This window comes from Rattus norvegicus, chromosome 2 (genome assembly GCF_036323735.1).
Source record: "Rattus norvegicus strain BN/NHsdMcwi chromosome 2, GRCr8, whole genome shotgun sequence".
Taxonomy (NCBI): Eukaryota; Metazoa; Chordata; class Mammalia; order Rodentia; family Muridae; genus Rattus; species Rattus norvegicus.
In genome coordinates this window covers 171,395,090-171,419,967 of record NC_086020.1, presented here as the reverse complement: position 1 = coordinate 171,419,967, position 24,878 = coordinate 171,395,090, and the positions used below count along the sequence as shown (strand labels likewise).

Below are 24,878 nucleotides of genomic sequence, written 5' to 3'. Positions count from 1 at the left end.
GAGTTCACCAGGCAGGTCACTTGCAGCAGAAAGGTTGGTCTTACCTGTGGTCCCGAGGCTCAAGTTCGCTCGCAGGGTGCTGCCCACGAGCTCTCTGCAGTGGCAGCAACCAGGAAGATCTGTGCCGCCCTTTCTGGGAGCTTCAGTGCACCAGGGTACCAGATGTCGTTTGGTGTTTTCCTCTGGTGTCCGAGATGTGTGTGCAGAGTGCAGTCTCTTCTGGTTTCCCAGGCGTGTCTGCCTCTCTGAAGGTTTAGCTCTCCCTCCCACGGGATTTGGGTGCAGAGAACTGTTTATCCGGTCTGTTTCCTTCAGGTTCTAGCGGTGTCTCAGGCGCAGCGGTCCTCCTGCTCCTGGGCCCTCCTCCACGGGAACCCAGAGGCCTTATACAGTTTCCTCTTGGGCCAGGGATGTGGGCAGGGGTGGGCAGTGTTGGTGGTGTCTTCCGCTCTGCAGCCTCAGGAGTGCCCACCTGACCAGGCGGTGAGGTCTCTCTCCCATGGGGTCTGGGAGCAGAGAGCTGCTGCGGGCCGGGATCCGCGGGTGTGGGACTCCCGGTAAACACAGGACGTGCCTATTCCTAGAGCGAGAACTATTTTTAAAAGCCTGTAAGAAATACACGCATTTCCTGTAAGAATGAAGCATAACGACAGAGTCTAAAGAACTTAAGTCTTTCACAGACATAGATCCAAAGTGAGCATTAAATATTCTGTGAAACGAATGGATTTCCCACATAGTCCATGTGGGTGGACATGTGGATTCATCACCAATCTAAAATGAGATTTCCTTTTTTTTTTTGATAATTAATTTTTTAATTTTATTTTTCTTGGATATTTTATATATTTACATTTCAAATGTTATCCCCCTTCTTCCCTCTCCCACCCTCCCCTCTCCTCTCCCCCTGCCTCCATGAGGATGCGCCCATCCCTACCCACCCACTCCCATCCCAACGTTCTGGCATTTCCCCACATTGGGGAAACAAGCCTTCACAGGACCAAGGGTTTTTCCTCCCATTGATGCTGGACAATGCCATCCTCTATTACATATGTGGCTGGAGTCATGGGTCCCTCCATGTGTACTCATTCGTTGGTGGTTTAGTCCCTGGGAACTCTGGTTGGTTGATATTGTTGTTCTTTGTATGTTGTTGCAAACCCCTTCAGCTCCTTGAGTCTTTTCTCTAACTCCTCCATTGGGGTCCCCTTGTTCAGTCCAATGATTAGCTGTAAGCATCCTCATCTGAATCGGTATGGCTCTGGCGGAGCCTCCGGGGGACACTAAAATGGGATTTCAATAGATAGAATTGAAACCAAATCTGCCTTATGGTAGTAATCAATTGTGTGTGTGTGTGTGTATGTGTGTGTGCATGCACATGCACATATACATCCCACCGCACACACCCATGTATATGTAATGAAAATCCATCTCAAGTTGCTTAACCTAAATGGAAGTACTTTGAAGAGCATACATTAGTACACGCATGTAATGAGTATCTCCTATTTTGAATAAGAATACATTCATAATTGATTACTATAATGCAAGAAGGGAGGGGCCTTCATTTTTATTTCTTTCATGTGGTGCTCGCAGTACCCAATGGCCCCACTGTGGGTCCCAAAACACAGAGAAAGCAGCAGTTAAAGAAAGCCAGATGTCTCAAGTGCCTAAAATAAACGAGAACTTCATAGTGCCACATTTCTAAGAACGCACAAATCTAGCTTGGTGGTACTGCATGGATCACATTGCAGAGGGCACATAAAATCCACACTTGCTGGGTCTAGAGTATCAGCACGACATACGCAATGCTATCCTGCCCCCTCTATCTTACTGCATTCACAAACACAAGGATGACTCCATCCAGTCTCTCAAACCTCTAAGAAGAGAATCTTGCTGTTAATAAAAACAGCCGTAAAAATACTAATAATTTACTTCCATGCATCGTCTGTGGAAAGCTTTGAGAGCTGCAAAACACAAAGGGACACATTAAAGTCGCTTTATTTTCTCAACATGTATTTTAAAACATTACATGAGAAATACAAACTAGGGTGGGGGAAAGGAGTCCTGGTCTCCACCACTGGAATCATTTAGGATGAAAGTTATTATAAAATTACTTGCTTACAGAGTAAAACCAAAACAAACAAACAGAAAACATGGCAAAGCACCAGCCATCGGGTCACTATTAATAAATATTGGGTTCTTTTCCTAGGTCAGAAAACCAGATGCATCTCCAGAACTCTCTTTTTGTTTTGGCAAATCAGTCAAGATCGCAGAGTGGCCTCCCATGGGCAGCTTCAGGGATACGGCCTGTAAATCCAGCCTCACAACCACCTGGTTGATGGTATCGGGGCTGGTGCCAGGGAGCAAACACCAGCTCCAACTTCAAGGCTTCAGAGTCAGAGCCGACTAGAAGTTGTATTTGTTCGGAGTGTTGTTCTGGCTTCCAGGTAAGGAGGCCCTGCTGAGCAGAGCCCATATGCTTGTGGTGGAACTGCTGAGCATAGCCGTTCTCAGAACAGGATCCACCAAAGACTGCCTTCCATGAGCTAAAGCCTTCAGACCAATCAATAGACAAACATAACCTTTTAACGGTTTATTTCCCAGGCTAAGTAGTGTTAAAAATACCGTTCGAAGGCTAACATCCCCAAAGACAGTAAAGAGAAGGTGGACAGAACGCTGGCTATACAGATCTAGTGTTAGCCAGATTACACTTTCTTTAAAAGCTGTAAGCAATTCTGACATGGTTCAGTCGAAGATTTCCAACTCAGACTCCGTCTGAATGTGTGCTTCTGTGAGAGGCATGAGGAATCCCCCGAGAAGAAAAAGCAAGGCCCTAGGTGACTTAAGTTTCTTAGATAGGCTTGTGCAATGTCTTCCTAGATGACGCCAGGAAACAAGAAGTGCAGCACTCGACACTGACATCCATCCCATGGCTCCCACAGGTGGGACCTAGGTGGAGGTCACAGCAGCGGGGCTCAGGTGCCAAGTTCTAGGGACATAGAAACTCTCAAATAATGGCGGTACCTCTGTGTGGCGGTTTGAATGGGAATGTCCCTGTAGGCTCAGGTTAGCATGTTTGGTGCTCAGTTGATGGACTATGTATGAAGCATTAGGAGGTGTGACTTAGCCAGAGTTAAGTGTGGCCTTGTTAGGGGAGGTGTATAACTGGGGATGGGCTTTGGGATTTCAAAAGCCCATGCCAGGCCCAGTCTATTATTCTCCGTCTGTAGTACACAGATCAGAAGTGAGCTCTTAGCTACTACTGCAGGGCCTCCTTGCATGCTTCCAGATGTGACAGCCATGGACTTGCCCTTTGACACTGTAGACAAGCCCCAAGACTCCCCTCCCTTTGCTGTTAGAGATCTGTAGGTTAATAGTGCTTAATGTTAAAATTAGATTCAAATAGGAAGCTGAGTATTCAATAGGACGGACAATCTATTTGCCTTTTTCTAGTAACGGTGTCCTGGGTATAACTGTCTTCAACAGTCCTGTGGGTTCTGTCACGTTTTAAACAGAGAGTGACAACTCATTCTTCTGAAGCCTAGGAAAGTTTAAGGTGAAGAATTGTGCCTAAGACCTTTCCCGTTAGCGACCAGTGGTGATTTCCTTAGCTAACACATGACATTGAAACTACGATTTCCTAACAAAGGTGACAGTAACGAGACAATAATAATCTTATAAAAGCTTCTTTAAAAAGTAGTTACAGGGCTGGAGAGATGGCTCAGCGGTTAAGAGCACTGACTGCTCTTCCAGAGGTCTGAGTTCAATTCCCAGCAACCACATGGTGGCTCACAACCATCTGTAATGGAATCAGATGCCCTCTTCTGGTGTGTCTGAAGACAGCTACAGTGTACTCATATACATAAAATAAAATAAAATCTTAAAAAAAAAGTTGTTACCGTCCTCAGTAGCACAACCTCTACCACTCCACTGGGGTGTGGTACCTACATTTGAGGCCATATTTTCTGAGATACTATTAGGTAAGCTTATTCAAGATCCTCCGAGTCTGGAAATGATAATGAGACTGAGTCAGTTTGTCTGGATAGATGAGTGTGTGAAAAAAGTCAAGACTGAGGTGACGCACCAGACTCTGAAATCCATGATGTGTCCTTAGAGACCATCTGAAAACAATACTGGCTTAGAGACGGGAAGACAGAGGAGTGAACAGAGAGGTCTAGGGGTTGACCCAAGTGCATGTGATAAAGGAACTACTTAGAATCAGTTTGGGGAAAAAGGGGTGATTGCTCAATAAATGGGGCTGGGGCAAGTGGCGAGGTCTCTGGAAAAACGTAAGGTGGATCCATCTACTGTCATTCTGTACTTCAAAATAAGCCCCATAGGGATCAAATACTTAACACTGTTCTCTTTTTTTTTCCGGAGCTGGGGACCTAACCCAGGGCCTTGCGCTTGCTAGGCAAGTGCTCTACCACTGATCCCCAACCCCGGATCAAATACTTAAATGTAAGGATAAAACTCTTAAAAGCCTTAGAAGAAAATGTGTTTATTTTTATATATCTTGTGGTAGATGAGACAGTTAGAAGGCTGACACAGAGCCCAAAACGGTAAGAGCAGAGCAGTAGGTGGGTTCTGAGCATGTAAGAATCACCAATAATAACCATGTTCTTTTAAATAAGAGAAGGAAGTAAAAACAAGATGTTCCGGTGGAACACGGCAAGTCCAATGTATGTAGTTGACTCCACTCCCTCACACAGGGCTGGGATGACATTAGAAGGACAGACTGGCATGGGCCTCCAAACAGAAGAAGAAAAGGCAATCCAAGCAACAGTTACAGGATGGGAAAGCAGCTGCACTCTGGGAGAAAAAAAATGTGGATACAGACCTGCCCACTTGACTCAGAGAGTTGGTGACCAGATACACCCCATGCTTCTGTGGAAGCAATTTAACCCCAGAGAGAGGACCTATAGCCATGGACAGTCCTCATTCACCCTGAGAAAATGTTCTGCAAGTCAGCTACCAGCACTGTCTGCCGCCTGTGTTCTCTGCTGCAAGAGAGCGTCCAAAGTCTTGTGGTGTGTGCACGAGCAGACAGTTAAAGGTCATAGCTGTTTGGGACAGGAGGTTCTCCACCCATGATGGAAAGAATCCTATAAGCACATAAACAAAGTAAGATAAAGTGACAGACATACAACTGAATGGAAGGACTGGATATAAAATAAGAAACTTTCTGAAAGAATTTAAAAACTCTTACATAGGGCAGAAAATATAAAACTATTAGAGAATTTGCTCAGAAGGGCAAACATCCAAATAACTGTTTCTAGCAGATGACAGAAAAACCCAAATTACACAAGAAAGTTGCCAAAGCCTGAAAGTTGCTGTTTTTTGAAATACTTACCAAATAGATGGAAATATCCACGTTTATCTTTCCTTTGAGAAGAACCTGTAGGATCTTTAAAAGGATAACACAGGTTGCTGCTCCATGGCATATTAAAAGGAAAGCATATGTCAAACGTAGCTGTTCCTAATACAACCCTGTTCATGAAGGATATGCATTCTTATAAAAAGACATCCAGATGACCAAGACACTCAGGATGCTTACAACAAGATCAAGAACGTCCCCCAGGTGGGAATGTGTCTTGAGACAGGGGTTCTTCTACTGTATGCGTCTCCTTGAAACGTCTTCTACTGAATAATGCTACCTGGAGGTTTGTTTCCATCCCCATTTTTGCTCCTTCTGTCCGATCCATCCCACATCTCTTCTTTCTCTCTACCATTGCTTGTTTGAATCCTCCTCCTACCATTTTTGTAGCCTGCCAAATCCCACATTTGAGCATCAGCTTCTTCTCACTGCTTCATATAAACCTCTACTTAGCTGTTACTCCTACTGTGAACCAACCTGACTCTTTGAGGACATTACCTACTCCCCTCCCCTTCAGACACCTATTGCAGCTCCCCAATTTTGCACCACAGACCCACGTCCCACCTATCTAACTGCTGAGAGCAGAAACCCAGAGCCCCATTCTAGAGCCTACCCTCTTGCTGACCCTACTTCTAAGCATTACATCATGCATACGTCCACTCCTTTCCACCCCTTATGACTGTTGACTATCTTCTCATTTATTGATTCATCTATTCAGCAACTAAGTTCTGGCTATACTATGTGCTGGGCTGAGAGGCGGCATACACTGGCCCTCATAATGTAGGGCTTTCCACATCAATTGGCGTAATCAAGAAAATCCCCCAAAGGCCCATATGCCAAAAAAGTCTAGGCAGACAAAGGTCCCATGTTACAGGGGAAGTGAATGACTACCAAGAAGTCATCAAAACAAGTGCCCGATCTAGCAAGTGCCATGAAGAATATAAACAGAACCCACCATATAGAATGAGCAATGGAAAAAAAAAAAAAAGAATGAGCAATGGGAGGAAGGCTCTGAAAGTCCTGAGGACAAGATAGAGAAGGACAGGCCAAAGCCTGTCCCACTCTCTGGGATCTCTTCTGTCTCAAAATTTAAGTATGGTTCCACTAGAAGCACATAGATTGTGACATAGAAAGGGTTCCCTGGCACATTCAGAGGAAGTATGTTTCAAACAGTTGCATGTAATATCTTTATATGGCACACTGCACACTCAGTCAACGCATTGGGGGAGATGCTTCTTTTTTCAAAGAGCAACTTAAACATGAAAGGGTTATGTTAGCCACAGTTCAGAGTATAGTCCATCATGGTGGGGAAGAAGGCAGCAGGTGCTTGAAGCAGCTGGTTATATCATATCCACAGTAAGAAACCAACAGAAGATGTTGGTTTTCTCCACTTTATACAGTCCAGGGTCCCCTGCACGGGGAACGGTTCCTCTCATAATGTGGGGCTTTCCACATCAATTGGCCTAATCAAGAAAATCCCCGAAAGGCCCATATGCCAAAAAAGTCTAAGTTCTGTCACTGTCAGCTAACTCTACCATCTTTCCAAGTGGCAAAGCCAGAACAATGAACTTGGAAACTACTGATGTCCCCTGGCCACATCTGAGCACATGAGTTCCTGCTAAGGAACTCATGCCATAGGGCATTAAAAAAAAACTCAAAACCAAACAGACAAGAGAAGATTGAGTTGTGCCAGGTGAAATTCTTGAAAGAAGAAGTTATGACCCCTCTTTCTGCACAAGTGCTTCTTGCCTTCAAAAATTGTTTGAAATCGCTTGCAAGATTTGAGAATTCTTATATGTATGAAAGGTGTTTAAACTGGCTTACTAGACTACAGGACCTGTGGTTGGTGTTTGGCTAGGAAGGAGTGCTGAGAGCTGAGGTCCCAGACCATGCCGTTTGATACTATTGTTCATTCAGTCAGTAACTTATTCACTTAACAAGTGTACACTGAGGACTTGCCATTTGTTAGACTCAGTTCTGGATACTAAGAAGCCAGCAGCCAGCAGATATGATCAGGAACCAGCTCTCCTGAACCTTTGATGCTGTTGGAGATTCTCAGACAAGCAGATGCACAAGGAGACATACTAAAGGTGATGTAGGGAAAGAAAATGGGGTGAGGTTTAGAGTGGCGAGGTGTTATCATATATAGCCTTGTCAGTAGCTGCTCCAGTCTTTATGTCCCCAGCTCTGTGAAGTCTAATTGAAAGCAGCACTTAGTTCTCTAAGACCACCTCAAAGGAACACCCTCCTGCCACGCCCCCAGTACCTCCTGCCACGCCCCCAGTACCTCCTGCCACGCCCCCAGTGCCTCCTTGCCACGCCCCCAGTGCCTCCTCTCTTCTCTTCATCAGAGGTAGTCCTCTGCAGTTAGTCTTCCACTCTCAATGGGATACGTTTGTCCATATTTTAAGGATTCAGGCTCCAGAAGAAAAGCCAGACTCTAATTTCAATATCTAGGCAGTACACATAGGGGCTAGAGCAGAAGAACTATTCCATGAGCAAACATAAAAATTACACTGAATTTTAAATTTCCACCAATAGGAGGCAAGAACTAGTCTGGCGGAACTTCAAGCATCATCAACTCCCAGGAGGTAGACAAGCTAACTCATAACCAGGCCCCATCACATAGGTTTGAATCAGAACCTTGGGGCAGAGCCTCGCAATGTACCCCTTAAGGAAACGTTCAGAAACACCCTTAGCTTGATTTCCTCAAGGCCGAAGGAGAAGGTGGAGTACAATGCCACTCCTCTCTTTCAGTATCAGAGTCTTTACCCTGAGCTCGTGGGAGGTAGTGGGAACGGATCGGGAACAGCTCGGGAGAGAGGATGGAGAGCAGGAAGAAAGCCGGGGAGAAGGAGGAAAAAGAATGGGAACGTTTTCCAGAAGGTCCCGAGACCCTGCCTCCATTCTGGGCTGGCTTATACCCCTGTGGGCGGAGCTTTGGAGACCAGACCTTGTCACGCGCCTTCCAGGCCACATCCTCAGAACCCTAGCGGGGTTCCTGGCCCGCGCCTGGCAGGTACCTGCTCCTGCTGCGGGGGTGCCTCTAGCACAGCCACCACCCTGCGCACGCACCAACATGATCATGGGTCGGACGGATCCCCACGGGGAGAGTGTGGCAGAGTACGTGTGGGAGCCGAGCTGGCGGCGGCTGGGCGGCCGGCCGGGCCATGGAGGTGCAATGCGGTGCCTCCTCCGGAACCCATGTACCGTGCACTTCCCAAGCGTAGTGAGAGACCCCCTCAGTCTCAGGACGCACAGCATGGGAGCGCTCTGCAGGTCCTCCTAGATGACGGAGTGTCCTGGGTCCTGCCCCACCCCGTACTTCCAGTTGGAACCAGAGGTGACTGGGCTGGAGGAGGGTCCGGAACAGGTAGGAGGTGTGAGGAGTTCAGAACCAATGGATTAGAGCGGGCAAGGGGCGAGGGTGGGGAAGAAGGAGAGTAAAGGACGCGTAAAGAGAGAGGGAGAAGGATGTGGAGAGGAGAAGGCAAAGGAGGAGGGGGACCAGAAGGTATGAGAAAGGAAGAGGGCGGAGGAGGGAAAAGAGGAAGAGGAAGGAGGAGAGGAAAGAGGAAGAAGAGGACACGGACAGGAAGTTAGAAGAGTAGGGGAGGAGGAGGGAAGAGAGGAGGAGAGATGAATGCTGAAAGGGGAGGGAGAGGAGGAGGGAACAGAAGAAAGAGGGGAAGTGCGGAGGGGAAGAGGAGAGAAGAGGAGGAAGAGAAGGGCAGAAGACTGGAGGAAGCTGGGAGAAGGGGTTGAGAGAGGGAAGAAGCCGGAGGCAGAAAGGGGTTTCCTTTTTAGCTCTCTGGCAGAGGGGTGCATTAGAAGGACAGAGTCTGGTTGGCGGCCCACATGATGAGCTTGGACCTCCCTTGGACCTCATATCTTGTTTTCTGGGCCCACTGTTCCTTCTGTCAGCACTTTCAAAAGATAACAAAGCTGAGGAATTCCACAATGAAGAGTACCCAGAACTTTGTGGTCCTCCGGGTGGTGCTCCGGGACCTGTAGGGTCTCTTGGGAGATCACTCACAACTTAACTTTGCCTTCTAGCTTCAGAGGGCACCGCTCTCCTCGCATCGAGTGTAAATTTACTCAAGCACACAACGAAGAAGCACACAGCTAAATCATCCAGGCTACAGAATGTGGTTTTACTTCCTCACCCACAAGCTGTTACCACTGTAGATTAAACGAGCAATTAGATGCTCACATCTCTGCAAATGGGGACCTTACTGCCTACCAGGGGATGAGGACAGACGAACGTCCAAGGACAATGAGGGTCAATGCATATGCTTGGAGCTTGGCTCTACCAGAAAGGCTCCAACAGCTCCCATTTCTGGCGCCTCCCTGAGCTGTTCTGGTATAGGGGATGTTGGCTGGGGCAGGAGAATTTCTCTTTTTAACAGGGCTCCTGGTGTTGCTGCTGCTGTGGACCAGTCCAGAGATTTCCCTGGCCTGATCAGGGACAGTGCTCCAGCTTGAGGGAAAGGGGATGGGAAGGCCTGGTGACTGGAAAAGCCCAGTGAACGGAAGGAACCAAAATAAAAACCTTAGTTGTCACAGAATACTTGCAGTGTGCCAGGTGCTACAGTGCCCTGGTGTTTATAGGCCTTGACTCATTCAACCCCTGACCCCACAGGCATGGTCTTGCTGTCTCCATGTAACTAAAGAGTGATGGTTCAGAAGCTTGGTAAAGTGGCTGTGGGCATACCTCAGTGGTACAGCACTTGCCTTGGATTTCATTCCCTGAACCGGCAAAAGGTTTCTTGACACTTTAAAGCTAGTAGATTGGACAGTAGGAATTTGAAGCCTGAATCCGTGAAAGTGGCTGTGAAAGTCCATGTAAGTCATATTGGGCAGTGTGGATGGTGGCCTCAGGAGAATGGAAAGTGATTTTCAGTTTGAAGGGAGGGCAGTACTAGACTTGTCTCTTGTCTCCCAGGAGCCTTCAGGCTGTCTGATGGGATATGTGTCAGAGGGAGAGGATGGAAAGATTCAGGCAAACCCCGGAAGTTCAGGTGATGGGATCTACAAGTCTTGACTGCTCTTGAGTGATGAGGCCCTGGCCTGTGGCTGGTGCAGTGCAGCCTTTATTTACTTAGGTGTTACTGAGGATGAGTAAGGCAGATATGGAGGAACTGAGATCCACTTGAGCAGGTCGCATTCTTGCTTTAGCTTCTTGCTTGCCTTACAGGGGGCAGAGGTTGTCATTTTTATCCAGTGTCCTCACATTTTTCTGGACTTTTTCCAAGTCAGTCAAATAAAGAAGACAATAAGACATTTCCAGATGAAAATAGGGCTTTTCTTTTTCTTATATATTTGGTTGTGAGCCTAGCCTTTAACGGCTGAGCCATCTCTCCAGCCCGGGCTTTTCTTTTTCTATAAAGTCCTGGATGATGATGATGATGATGATGATGATGATGATGATGATGATGATGATGACGACGACGACGACGATGATGACGACGATGACGACGACGACGATGATTATTATTATTATCATTATTGTTAGGTTCTGGCTTCCTAACTGGGAGACTCTCTTCCTAGGTTGATGATATGAATCTCCAAATACTACACTGAAGACATAGGGAGCCATAAAGTTGGCATCCCCTTACTGGTTTCACTTCGACAGTTATATCAGAGTAAAACCCCAAACACATCTCCTATGCTACTTCTCTGAACCTCCATGCTGTGGTCTGCAAAATCCTCATTCTTCTTCAATAACACAAAGGGAGGTACTGAGCTGACATGACATGATGGGGATTCACTAGAGTATTGCAGTGACCTTTCTGAAGGGGTTAATCTACTCCTTCCAGAACAGAAGTTAATTTCTACAAGAGCAGGTGTGATGGTTTGAATGAAAATGGTCCTCATTTATGTGACCACCTGGGAGTGACAGTGTTTGAAAGGATTAGAAGGATTAGAAGAATTAGAAAGATTAGGAGGTGTGGAGTAGGTGTGGCCATGTTTGAGGAAGTGTTTATCACTGGGGATGGGCTTTGAGGTTTCAAAAGCTCTTTCTCCCTCCTCCCTCTCCTTCTCCCTCTTCCTCCTCCTCTTCCTCCTCCTCCTCCTCTTCTTCTCATCTTCCTTCCTCCCCCTCCCTCCCTCCCTCTTTCCTTCCCTTTCTCTTTCTCCCTCTTCTTCCCTCCATCTCTCTCTCACTCTCTTTCTTTCCCTCTCCCCTCCTCTCCCCACCTCTTTCTCTTCTTTGCCTGAGGATCAGGATAAAGCTCTCACCTACTTCTCCAGAACTATGGTGCTGCCATTCTTCCCACTATGATGATCATGGACTAACACTCTGAAACTGTAAGAAAGCCTCCAATTAAATGCCTCCTTCTATAAGAGTTGCCTTGGTCATGGTGTCTCTTCACAGCTGTAGAACAGTGACTGAATCTCTCTGGCTTCCTGTCTCATGATTGTGATGTTATCCACGATGAAGTCCTCACCAGAGCCTGAACAAATATGACTGCTCGAGTTTGGACTTTCAGCCTACGAAGCTTTGTTGTGGATAGCTCCCTTTCCTTAAAAGCACCTGCCTCAGGTGCTTTCTTATAACAACAGGAAAGAGTGACATGTAAGAGTAATCTGCAATGTTGCTTCCAAATCAAATAGCTCGTTGTAGTAGATGGCATATTAAATTCTAGGCTAAATTAACTACTTTTCTGTTGCTTGGTGCTAACATATTTAAAATATTAGGCTGTTTATGCATCTTCCTCTCATCCAGAGTGTGATTGTAGTGATGTAACGGATGAGATGGGTGACTGTAGTAGAGGTGGTGGAAAACACAGTGCGGGTTAAGAATAGGTGCAGGATTAGACAGGCAGACCCATAGAAGAGAGGGGAAACACCCTAGATAGGCACATGCATTTCTGGAGAACTAGTTTCACGAACAGGGAAAGGATTGACCTATCCACATGAGCAGTTACACCACAGCAAGGTTAGCAGATGACCTATCTACATGAACAGTTATATCACGGCAAGGTTAGCAGATGACCTATCTACATGAGCAGTTATATCACAGCAAGGTTAGCAGATGGTCTATCTACATGAGCAGTTACATAACAGCAAAGTTAGCAGATGACCTATGCACATGAGCAGTTATATCACAGCAAGGTTAGCAGATGACCTATCCATATGAGCAGTTACATCACAGCAAGGTTAGCAGATGACCTATCTACATGAGCAGTTATATCACAGCAAGGTTTGCAGATGACCTATCTACATGAGCAGTTATATCACAGCAAGGTTAGCAGATGGTCTATCTACATGAGCAGTTACATAACAGCAAAGTTAGCAGATGACCTATCCACATGAGCAGTTATATCACAGCAAGGTTAGCAGATGACCTATCTACATGAGCAGTTATATCACAGCAAGGTTAGCAGATGGTCTATCTACATGAGCAGTTACATAACAGCAAAGTTAGCAGATGACCTATCCACATGAGCAGTTATATCACAGCAAGGTTAGCAGATGACCTATCTACATGAGCAGTTATATCACAGCAAGGTTAGCAGATGGTCTATCTACATGAGCAGTTACATAACAGCAAAGTTAGCAGATGACCTATCCACATGAGCAGTTATATCACAGCAAGGTTAGCAGATGACCTATCTACATGAGCAGTTATATCACAGCAAGGTTAGCAGATGGTCTATCTACATGAGCAGTTACATAACAGCAAAGTTAGCAGATGACCTATCCACATGAGCAGTTATATCACAGCAAGGTTAGCAGATGACCTATCCACATCTGCAAAGATAGCAGATGACCAGTTATATCTGAGCAATTATATCACAACAAGGGAAAAACACCATGGGAAAATGAAAGCTAGTATGAGTGTGAGGAATTGGATAGGAGCAGTTACATTAAACATGACCCAAGGAGGGGCACCTTACCTTTATGAAAAGGACCTAGCAAGATGGCTTAGCAGGTTAAGGCACATGGCTCTCAGCATGATAGCCTGAGTTCAATCCCAGGGATCCACGGGGTGGAAAGAGACATCTGACTCACATAGGTTGTACTCTGACCTAGGCTATGTGCCCTTGTCCTCCACTAAATAAATAAATAAATAAATAAATAAATAAATAAATAAATAAATAAATAAATGTAACAGTGCTTTTTTTTTTTAAAGGGGCAAGCTGTGTTCCAGAAGAAATTACTTACTCATATCTACCTGACCAAAACCCTAGAACTCTGCAGGTAAGTCTGCCATCCCAGCTATGTAGAAGGCTGAGGCAGGAGGATCACAAGTTCAGGTGTCCCTGGGATTCACAGGGAGTTAATACTGGCTTTGACCAACTTTCTGAGACCTTGCATCAAATGGGAAAGTACAAAGAGGACTTGGGGGTACAGTTTAGGAGCAGAGCACTTGCTGGCTTAGCACTGTGGGCTCAAGTACTATTAAAAAAGCAAACAAACAAAGCAGAACCAAAAGCAAATGCAGTTTAATGAGAAGTCTGAGTGAATAGGGGATGGGAGCGGATAGGGACAGTTGGAAGAAATGACAGTTTTGTAATTTCAAGGGAAGAGTTGCATTTGTGAGGATGTGTGCTAATCTGGCAAACACTTCAGAGGAACTGTGTAGAAACTAAGCTCCTTCAGTCTTCCTGGCATTCTCTGCCTGTTCATCAAGTCTCCCCCTTTCTCCTGGCTTCCAGGGGGTCAAGCTAACTGCCTCCGGCTGACAGGTCACTTGATGGCTAGATCTTGCAAAACTCCTTTGTGCTGTTTTACAAATGAGATTTTCCTTTCATTGATTCATTTCTTTTTCTTTTTTTTCCCACAATGACACGAAATATGTAACTGACTAACATTAAGCTAATTAAATGGCCCCGCATAAGAGTCAGGTGCAGCCAAGGACACTTGGAGAAGCAACAGACATGGTAGATTCCGTGTCTGTTGGGGTGGGAGCATCAAATCTCACAGTCATCCAGGCAGTGAGAGTCGAAAGAGCTTTGTCTGGTCTCAGTTACCAGTATGTAAAGAGGCACTTGTGTTCTGTGCCCTGATCACTCGGGGTCAGGAGCCAACTTGCGCGTCAGTGGTATTAATCACCTACAGGGTAGAGCACTGAAGCCAGGTCCCATCTTAGGTGAAGGAACAGCTGTGTTGTCTTGACCAGGCTAAGTTCTCCACTCTGCTCCCCTGCAGGCTGCTTTGTGGATAACCATATTTTTTTCAGGTACAGGCGTTGGGCCCTTAAGAAATGCCAAGTTCCCTGCAAGTTGGTCTGAGTCCCAAGCACTCAGTCCTGCACTATAGCCCCAGTTTTCCTGGGGTCCTGAGCCGGACTGTACAGACCTATCGGTGTCCCTCTGGGGAAGTCTGGTTTGGTTTAAACAATGAGAATCAGTCCAGAGGAGCAATATTCGACTCCACTGCTTACCTCACTCTTTAGTTATTGGGATTGGGACACTACTGATTGCTAGTTTTTTCTTCCCAGCTAAAATGTACAGGTCTTGGCCATTGAGTGTGTGTGTGTGTGTGTGTGTGTGTGTGTGTGTGTGTGTGTGTGTGTATGTGTGTGTGTGTGTGTGTGTGTGTGTGTTTGCCCTCGCGTGCCCCTGGGTGCCCCTGCATGCTGGCCTGAAGCACTGATAGTCATTTATTACCTTGCATCTATGGGGAAAATGTCTTCTGCCTTTCAAACCACAGCCTTGCAAATGCACTTTTGGAACACAGTCTGTTTGTAAGCTGGGGCTGACAGCACTAACAAACAGCTCTTGGCCCAGGGCAGCCCCACAACCAAATGACATGTGGTTTAAGGTTCACGTAACAGCCAGTTCATTTAAATAATGCTAGCTAGACCCGGGGCTCTCAGGTTCTCCGGTTTCTGGGCAGTTTAGAGTGGAGGGTAACAGTCTCCACAGTGACAAGGGCGGGTGTGGGGTGCCCACTCCCTAGGAGAAACGCCACATTCCTGCTTTTAATGGCTTGCCCTGCAGGTTTTTAGGACCGAGCCTCTTCCGAGGGCAAGCTTTTTCAGTTCTGCTGAACAATTGATCTTGAGAAAGGAGAACTCCTTTTAAAAAGCAGCCATAGTTTGGAGCTTGGAAGTTCAGCCAGGGTCATTCTGGTTTATTGAGTGCAGGGGCCCCTCAGTGGGAGGGAAAACCACATTTCAGTCCTCCCTGGGGCTCCTGTCCCTCCCCTCGCCCTGTTTTCTTTTTGCCAGCGCCTTTAACATGTCTCCTCTTTACTAAGTTAGAAGCCAGACAGCCCATCCCAGGCAAGCTAGTCCATTGACCTAGCCATAAAAGGAGCTAATCTTTCGCAGACACTCACAATTAGCCCAGGCACTGGGCTAAGCAGAGGTTGTGTCTGATATCTGTGGACTCATCCCCCGTGGTAGCTGTCACCAGTTTATAGCAAGATCAAAAGAGAGTGGGTAGCGATGTCCAGGCTGTCCCAGCGGCCTGACCTGCAGCCTGTGATGTGGGGTCCTCTATGCAGGACTTGCCAGCCTAGCTCCAGTTCTTCAGGTTAATTGCCAAAATCACACCACAGCTCTGTCCCGCCAAAGTCATGCTGTTAGGAAAGAGAAACAAGAACATTCTTATATTCAAGGCCAGCTGCAGACTCTCCATCCGGATTTCCAACACACACGTTTGGCCCGATCTCCTATCCATAACAATAGCTGAAAATTATTATTCGTTCTCATCATCATCAATATCGTTAGTTTCACACTAGGGGTAGAACCAGGTCTTCCTGAGTGCCAGGCAAATTCTCAGCCAATGAGCTTCAGCCCCACTCTAGGTAACTGAAACTTTTCGCAGTACCTGTATCTAAGGACTCCGACTCCCCCACCCACAAGCTTGCAGAACCCTCTCCCTTCTCATTTGACTCTTGGGAAATTCCACCCTCATTCCGGGGCCTGGCTGCCTCTGTTCCCTCATTGGTCTTTCCCAGACCACAGTGGCAATACATCTCTCTCAACTCTGTGGCAGTCTTATGCATCCAGTTCAATTCCTGATTGCTTAGTATCCAAGGTGCTGGTATATAGAATAATTCCCCTTTGTGCTTCAGGGAGGCATTCCAAGACATAGTGGATTCCTAAACTGTGGACGGTCAGTCCCAAACGGCATATAAAAGGCACAGTGTCTCCTTGGTGGATCTAATAACTGAAGGGGTTATTAAGGAACCAGCAGATGGGTAGTGCATACAGTGTGGACACAGTGGACAAAGGGACGGCTTCTGTCCTTGGCAAGACATCACCATAAGAGCGTCCATTGTGTTACCCAGGTGGTGCAATTTTAAACTGGTGAAACGTGTCTCTGGAATTCCCTACTTAATATTCTAAGGGTACAATCGACTACAGCCAGTTGAAGCTAATCAAAGCAGAACCATGTGTGTGTGTGTGTGCGTGCGTGTGTGTGTGTGTGTGTGTGTGTGTGTGTGTGTGTGACAGTGAGGAGAGGGGGAAGGAGAGGGGAAAGGAGAGAGAGAGAGAGAGAGAGAGAGAGAGAGAGAGAGAGAGAGAGAGAGTCCAAATCTCTGTAGAGTCTATCTTCCAGTTAGGTTTTATTCCATCTGGAGCCAAACTAAGTTGATACCATTTTGCCCCAGGCCTCACTGGAATTTGGAGTGAGATGAAGAACAGAGGGTCTCCCTCAGTCCATCACCTGCAGAGGGCTCTCTTAGGAGAGAGGGCTTTTGTTACTATGGCCACAGCCTTTCTGTACCTACCCATTCCAGAACCATTGAGAACTTTGCAGGGTTACGGGCTGCAAATAAGAAAAGGGGCTTCCAATGCATCCTGTGCACAGCTCTGTGAAGTCCAGAAGGACCGCCCTGCTGCGCCTTATTGTATAGTGAGCATGAGGAGGCACACGTCTGTGTGAGCAGGTTCTTATTTTATGTGAGACCATTAATGTTTTGTAATGGGCATGCGCTACAGCCATGTGCTCTGTTATAACCGTGTTCTAGTCTAACAGTAGACTCTGTGCTATTGTAGTTCTGTAAGATTCTGTGACCTATGGGTACCAGAGCTGTCTTAGTTTCCATGGGTTCACTGGGTGATGATAAACATTAGTAAGATCGCCTAGTGGTGAATTTCTCAAAACACAGCCCTGCGGCTCCCTGGCCCTTACTGTACTTTTCAGTATATAGCTTGTTAATTAGGATGTGCACGTTTTGGCTGCACTTGGAGGTACTCTGACATGGTTGGGAGAAGGAAGTCAGCATAAAGTCCAAAGGGTGGGCCTGCTCTGTTTCACTTGATTTTGTATTTCTGTAGAACGATGATCATGGTTTTGCATTTTGTCAGAAGACAGATGGAAACACGAAGTTAGATGTAGACAGCTGGTGTTTGGCAGTAGGGGCTCCTACAGGAGTGACCGTGTTGCCAGGGGTCTGTAATTTGAGACAAGAAGAAGGTCCTGGAGCAACACTGGCGGTGGAAACAGTGGGATTCGCTCAAGTGTCAGTTACGACACACCGTTCACATGGTTTCCAACCTCGGACACCAGGCTTTATCAAAAGGACACGCTTGAGACATAGCTTATACACTGCACCATCCGCCCTTTTAAAGCTGATGACTCTGTAATTTTTGTAGACTCATGAACTGGATTAGTCACCACTACTGACTCCAGAACACATTTATTACCCCACGCCCCAAGAAACCCCAAGTTCATTAGCTGTCATGCTTCATTCTGTCCCTGGCCTATCATGTGGTGACGACTAATCCATTTTCTGTCTCCATGGTTTGTCTATAATGGGCATCGCTGAGTATAAGTGCAGCCTTCTACTATGTGGGCTTTTGCCTAGCTTCTTACTGCCCTGCTGCTCATAGGTGTAGTACAGGTCCCTTCCTCTTTGAGGATGAATAGTGCACACACCACAGGAACGCACCACAAATCACGCACTCTGGGGTTGTTTATACTTTGGGGCTAAAGGAGATTATGTTGCTATGAAAAGTTGTAAACAAGCGCTTTTTGCAGACATACATTTTCATTCTTTTCAATATGTCTCAGAAGGCATGGCTGGTGATTCACACACTTAACTGTGTGTTTAGAAGTTTGAAGATCTACCAAATCATTTTCCACAATGGCTGATGTTACAGTTCTGCTCATAACGTGTGAGGGGTTCCACATGCTCACTGGAAGATCAGGTTAGCTTTTTCACATCAGCCGTTCTGGTGGGTGAGAAGCAGTGTTTCATTCAGTGTGGCTTTGGCCTGTATTTCCCTACCAAGCAGTTACACAGAATCTTTTTGTATGTTTGCCACTCATTTCAGTGACTTAGAAGATACATTATCTCGGGCCTTCACCCGGTTCTTGGTATCTATGATACTTGTCTCAGATACACGTTTTTCAAGTATTTTCCCTAACTCTCTTGGTTGTGTTTCTTTTCCCCAGTAGACTGTGAAATGCAGGTAGTTTTACATTTATCTGTGTTTTCTCTTGCTGCTTGGGACCCCAGTGCTGCAGCTGTTGTCTATTGCTTAATCCAAGGTCATGGGAATTCACTGCAGTTTCTCTATGAGTGTGGGGTTGATCCGAGTTACTGTAACATCAAGTGTATGGTTAGGGCCCATCTTTCCTGTTTTGTCTGTGTGTGTGTAGATAACCATTTATCTTGGTAGCATTTATTACAAAGCTATTACCTCTCCATTGAATCCTTGAATTATTGTCTTATTTCGCTTATAATTATTCATGGCTACATACTTAATTCTGTTCATTTTCAAGTGGGTCTGACACACCATCTTCATCCTTGAAGGTTTGTATTAGATTTTCAAATACTAAAATTTAAAGTTAGAGACATCCACCTTTGTTCTCTTGCCACAGCATCTTAGCTGTTCTGTATTTTCATAAGAATTTTATAGTTTGTCAGTTTCCACAAAAGAGGCACTGGAGAGAGCAACAGGAGTTATTCTGTATTTATAGACTAGTTGGAGGAATGTATTAAATCTTTGAATTCATGAACACGGATGCCTCACTTTAATTTAGTTCTCTTTACATTTTCTTTCTGTGGTTTTTTAGTTTTTAGTGTGAAAGTGTTGAATTTCATTCATTAGATTCTATTTCTGATTATTATTATTACTTTTAATATGGCGTAAATGAAGCCATACTTTTAATTTCATCTTTAGGATCGTTTACTGTTATAGAAGTGCAATTGATTTGTACATCGTGTTATATTCTGTGAACTTTAGGGGCTTAATTTTTAGTGGTAATATTTTCTTTTTCTTTATTTTTTTCTTGAGTTTCTTAAAGTTGTTTAATGGTAAGATTCGATTATTTGTTGGTTTTAATTTTGTCATAGCATATTTTAGATCATCTTAATTGTTAATAAAGGTTTCAGATCTTCCTTTTCCGACACACATTTTCATGGTCTGTTTCCCCCCTCCTCCTTTCCACACAGAACTATGGCAGCTCTTCCCAGTGCTCCTTGATAATTGCGTGTATTTCTGAAGGGTTGCTAGTGCCGCCCTTCCTTCATTCCTGATGCTAATAACGTGGGTTTTGTCTCTTTGTCCAGGCTTTCGTTAATTGTGTTGATGGACTTTGTCTAGTAAATTTTAGAGACTTTATTGTCCTTTGTGCTAAACTCAGTCATTTCTCACCTGTTCATTTTGTGTTTGGTTTGTGCCCCTTGCATGTTAAGTGAAAACCAGGTTATTATTCGAGAGCTTTCTTTCTCATTTGTAGCTATTCATGCCTGACATTGATTTAGTTCTGTCTTGCACATCTCCATATGGTTCCTTTCATTTATCACAATTTCCATGTCTAGGAATGTATTAATTTCCACTTTTTGTGAGTTTCTCCAGCTTCCTCTGTCATTCTCCTTCCTTCCATTGTCTTTGGGGCAGTCCTTTCAGGTGTGCTGAGGCTGGCGCTGTCTTTTGTGTTACCTGAGCTGGGGGATGTTCTCCTACACTGTGTACTGAGTGTGTGCCTGTCAGGGCAAAGCAGGAAAGATCAGAGCACAAGTTGATGCGATCACAGTGGACCCAGAAGATGTATTCGGTAGTGTACAGGTAGGATTGTGGGAGAGGTGACTTTCTTCACGGTCATAGGCCTTCCAGACACAGCAACTGTCATTTAGAAAAGGAAGGTGCCTTCTGGGTTTAGATGATATCACAGAATAGCAAGGTAGGGAGTCTTTGGAGTTAAACGACAAAGGGGCAGTGCTGTGCTAGACAGCCTTTTCATTGCTGTGTCAAAATGCCTGATGCAAACAACTTAAGAGGAAAAAAGGTTTGTATTCGCTCTTGGTTTTAGAGGGTTCGGTCTGTCATGGTGGGGAGGACATGGTGTAGAGCAGTTCACATCATCACAGCCAGGAAGCATGGAAAAGGAGAGACCAAGCAAGACTCAGTCCTTCCAAGACTCCAGATACCTTCCCTCTGACCTGTTATTGTTTTCTTCCAACTTGGTTCCGCCTCCTACCTCTCACTACTTCCTAATTATGCTAGCACATTATGTACCCGTCAGGGATTAGATCAGAACCCACACAATGTCACTGTCTCCAGGATGCCCAGATTGTGTTTTCTCCTGCACTAGGCATTTTTCCTACCCTCCAGTCAAATTAATAGCTCAAGTCAGCCATCAGAGGCAGTGTACTCTCCCTTAACTGTCTTAACAGACAGCACCCCACGGTGACTCACTGATATTTCTATCCCTGTAAGCATTATGGTGATGGATCCTGTACTCGACCTGAGCCAAGTATTCCGTGTTCTATGCTGGCTAACTATTCTCTCTTCTGTGCGTTGCTGAAGGCCACATACAGCTCCCTCCAATCCCACGTTGATTGTCTGTGCCGTTCTTCTTTATTGGGTTCTGAGTCCTTTTGGAAGGCCTACTCCTGTGTCATCAGAATCTGGAACAGGTCCTCTAGAGTAAAGCTGAGGTAGGGCATAATCACTGCATCTATGCCTGCACCGGCTCCTGGCTTGTGGACACACACTTGGTGTACACTTGTGGATACACACTTGGTGTGCACTTACTAAGGAATAAGCCACTGCCACATAACTGGTGGTCAGCAAATATTTGCTGAGTTAATAAATTAGTGCGCATGTACATAATGTGTTTCACTGGCAGAAATCACACTGTTTGGCCCTTCGAACTCAGTAACTGCATAAGGGAAGAACAGGGTGAAGAGTAGTCATGGGGGCTTATGCCTGGATTTGATTTTCAGGGTTGATACCCCTTTCCCTAAGAACATTGAAAACCTCAGACATACTGTTGTTCGATGAGACAATAGGAAGTGGGGGGTGGGTAGTAGTTTTGGGTAACTGAGCCAGCCCTCTGTGCTGAATTTCAGTCTACTGAACTGTCTTTTATGGGTGCTTTCATTCTTTGTGGAGTTAGGAAGTGCTACCCAAAGAACTCTTGTGTTTGCCTTTATGGATCAAATCCTACCTCAAACTATTTATTAGAGGGATGAGGAATGAGCTGCCTAGGGATATATAATTTAATATCCTTTAGCTTTTCTGCTTAGGGGACTCTTCCTACTTTAAGTGATTGAGCTTCTCCATGAGTCACAAATTATTTCTAGGAACTCAGAAGTCCAAAGCTCTCTCTGTTTCCATTCCTGGATACACAGTCATGGCTCCATCTGCCTACGAAAGAAACCTAGTAGCTAAAGGAGTAGTTAAGAGTACAATCTCAAATGTATCAAGGATAAATAAGCTATGTTTATGAGCTCAAAATGAGACAATAAAGCAGAGCCCAAGCCTATCTGCTCCACTCCAGGCCCACTTTATGGCTCATGCCTACATCGAAGATGGGACCAGCGTGAGTAGTGGCCAGAACTGGAAAGTCCACAAGACGCCATGCATGGCAAGAAGGAGACAGAGCATGAGTCACTGACAGAAGCCCTGTCTGGCATCAGCGTGCTGTGTAGAGCCCAAGGCTGTGTATCCTGTGATAAAAGTTGCAGCCTCTGGCTTGTTTGGAGAGAGAACATTCAAGTAGATTTCTTTTTTTCAAGTGCGCTTGCTTGTTGGTTTTGGCGAGCTCTATCTACTGTCATGCAGGCTGACATTGAACTTTCACCTGATCTGACTGAACACCTCTTCTCCCAGCATCCACCTCCTGAGAGCTGAGGGCGTATCCTTCGCCACGCGCCTGTCTTCCCCAAGTTGTTTCTCTTCACCCCTTCTGCTGAATGTGTCTATCCTCTGACTCCTGACTTTGGATGAAGTGGACCTTTTATTTACTGTTTGCTTTTTTGTGTTTTTCTTGTTTTTGTCCTTCTCCTAAGCCCCACGTCTCATGGTTGAACTGTCTGACTGTGAGTTCCGGGAAGGGCATGAGATTCTCATGCTCACACACAGCACTAGAGGGACCAGAGATGTTAAACATGGATGCTTTTCTCTTCAGTGGAAGTGATTTATACCTGTTTCTGCCTGGAAAGCTGAGAATGGGTGTAGTTAATAACTTGGTTCTTTGCTATCTGTAGGACCCGGCCTCATCCAAATCCCTCAGACTATCACGTCCATCCCAGATGTTTCCCAGTCTCTTGAGCATCTTTTCTCAGTCAATAGAACCAGTTCTTATGGAAGGGATCATGGGTGCTTTGCAAAAGAGTTTCAACATAGTCGTGCCTTAAACTTTATAGTGATAACTCTCCCCCGTCCCAAAGTTTACTGTGTAAGTAGGTCAAAAATAAATGTCTCGGGGTCAGACTGTAGAGCTTTGAGCAGACACTGGATCTCTAACTAAGTCATGTTGAGCTGGATTGGCTTCTTCTCTTGCTGTGTTACTCTGCAGGGTGGCAGTGTTTGCAGGGACCCCTACAGAATTCCCCCATCCACCCCCTGCTTCTTCTGGTCGTGCTTTGGTGGTATCCATGGGATTTGTCTTGAGGGTCTGATGAGAAGCAGAATCTAGTGGTGGTACAGAGGAAAATGAAAGGCGTTGGCTAAACCGTGCAGCCTGGGAAGTGGACCACATTAGCTGTGGAGGGAGAGGGGTCTGAGGTGCTGTAGATGGCGAGGGATGGAAGGGAAGAGGCTATTCAGCTAGATAGATACAATGCTGTTAAAGGAAGCCCTCACATGACCACCATTAGAAATGTCAGATTAGGGGCAGGAGAGGTGACTCTGGTTAAGAGAGTGTGCCTCACCTGCAGACGACTCAAGCTTGGCTCCCCGGACCCACACTGGGTGACTCACAACTGCCTGTAACGGCAGCTTCAGGGTATGTGGTGTCATCTCCTGGACTTGCCAGACATTGCACTCTTGTGTAGACAGACAGACAGTCAGACAGAAACACACACACACACACACACACGCACACACACACACACACACACACACACACACACACACACACACGCACCCGCACATTGGAATTTTCTTTTAGAAAATCAGAGTTGGCAAGGAACTGCTGTGTTCACCCTATCTGCATCCCGTCACCAGACGAGTCACCAGTTTTACTGACACGGTCTTCCAGCTCTTGGCTTTTCTTCATTTCCTTACACGATCTCTATAAAGTGATCTGTGGTGTCTGTGTCCTCAGTACCTAAAGCACTCAAGGCACATTATCAGTCACTATTTGCTCACTAAGTACTCGGGCAAAGACGAGTGTCCTCACACTTTTGCAGTTCACTCCCGCACTGAATGGATGGCAGAATCTGTTTTCTCACTGGCTTGCCTGTTTTAGGAGCCCTGCTGGCTGGTCTCTGGGCCTGGCTTTCATGCACTGGATACATAAGTTTTATAATAAAATAACGAAGTATCTGGATACTCATGGCTAAGGTTTGTTTGTGTCCCTCTGAAATTCATCATAAGGTGAGGTCCCCAGTGAGTTGGTATTAGGAGGCAGAGCCTTTGAAATAAGGTCCCGATGGCAGAAATGAGGTTACTGCTGTTATTAAATAGGCCCAGGGAAGTTTTCTCACCCCTTTGCCATATTGGTAGACAGTGAGAAGGACCCATCTATGAAGCAGAGAGCAGGACACCAACTCTCCTGGCTTCTTGACCATAGCCTTTCCAACTGCCAGAGCTGTGTAAAATAGATTTCTGTTGTGTGTTAATTGACCAGTCTAAGCTTTTTTTTTTTTTTTGTCACAGCGGCCTACACAAGTTAAGCTGTCTGTTTGACTCTTTCTTAATCTGTTTTTCAGCATCCTCTCTCTCTATCCTGGCTTCCAATGGATGGTCTACTAATCATAGCTTTCTTTACCTCAGAGCTTAAGGAGGGAAGGACTTATCACGCTCACAGTGGCTTCTCTTCTCACTCTAAGAATCTCCAGCAATAAGTAGCAGGACTGTGTGGCATAGGACCCTGCAGTTCAGAGTCCCGCTGCACACAACTGAACTGATGAGACAGCCAACAGGAGCCTTCGAGTCTCTGCAGTCCGCAGGAGCAGCCGCGCGCGATGAAATCTGGCTGAAATGTGAGGTGCATGCTAATGTACGGGGACAGGAGTCCTAAAACACCGAGTAACTGGTAACTTCAACCTGCTGGGGGGAGGGCTGGGCCTCCTGAGAAGGACAGGGCTCCCTCCCAGCTCCTTGGTCAAAGGAGACATGACAGAAAGACAAGGAATAAATACA

The 24,878-nt window shown here is 45.8% G+C and overlaps 1 protein-coding gene across 1 annotated transcript; it reads left to right on the top strand.

Annotated features, from left to right (window-relative positions):
* The first annotated feature begins 3,291 nt into the window (after positions 1-3,291).
* On the top strand, positions 3,292-24,738 carry LOC134485791 (uncharacterized). The gene is made up of 3 exons (XM_063282812.1): positions 3,292-3,356; positions 7,984-8,741; positions 13,509-24,738. Exons 1-3 carry the CDS (start codon positions 3,292-3,294, stop codon positions 13,823-13,825), a joined length of 1,140 nt encoding a protein of 379 aa, XP_063138882.1. The 3' UTR covers positions 13,826-24,738.
* Positions 24,739-24,878: the final 140 nt, after the last annotated feature.

What these genes read in the sequence shown, in the direction of transcription:
- LOC134485791 (XM_063282812.1), top strand. Translation starts at nt 3,292, where the DNA reads ATGGACTTGCCCTTTGACACTGTAGACAAGCCCCAAGACTCCCCTCCC. An exon ending in CCCTTTGCTGTTAGAGATCT is followed by an intron (nt 3,357 to 7,983) that starts GTAGGTTAATAG and finishes ACTCATAACCAG; the next exon opens with GCCCCATCACATAGGTTTGA. An exon ending in TGGAGGAGGGTCCGGAACAG is followed by an intron (nt 8,742 to 13,508) that starts GTAGGAGGTGTG and finishes TTTTTTTTAAAG; the next exon opens with GGGCAAGCTGTGTTCCAGAA.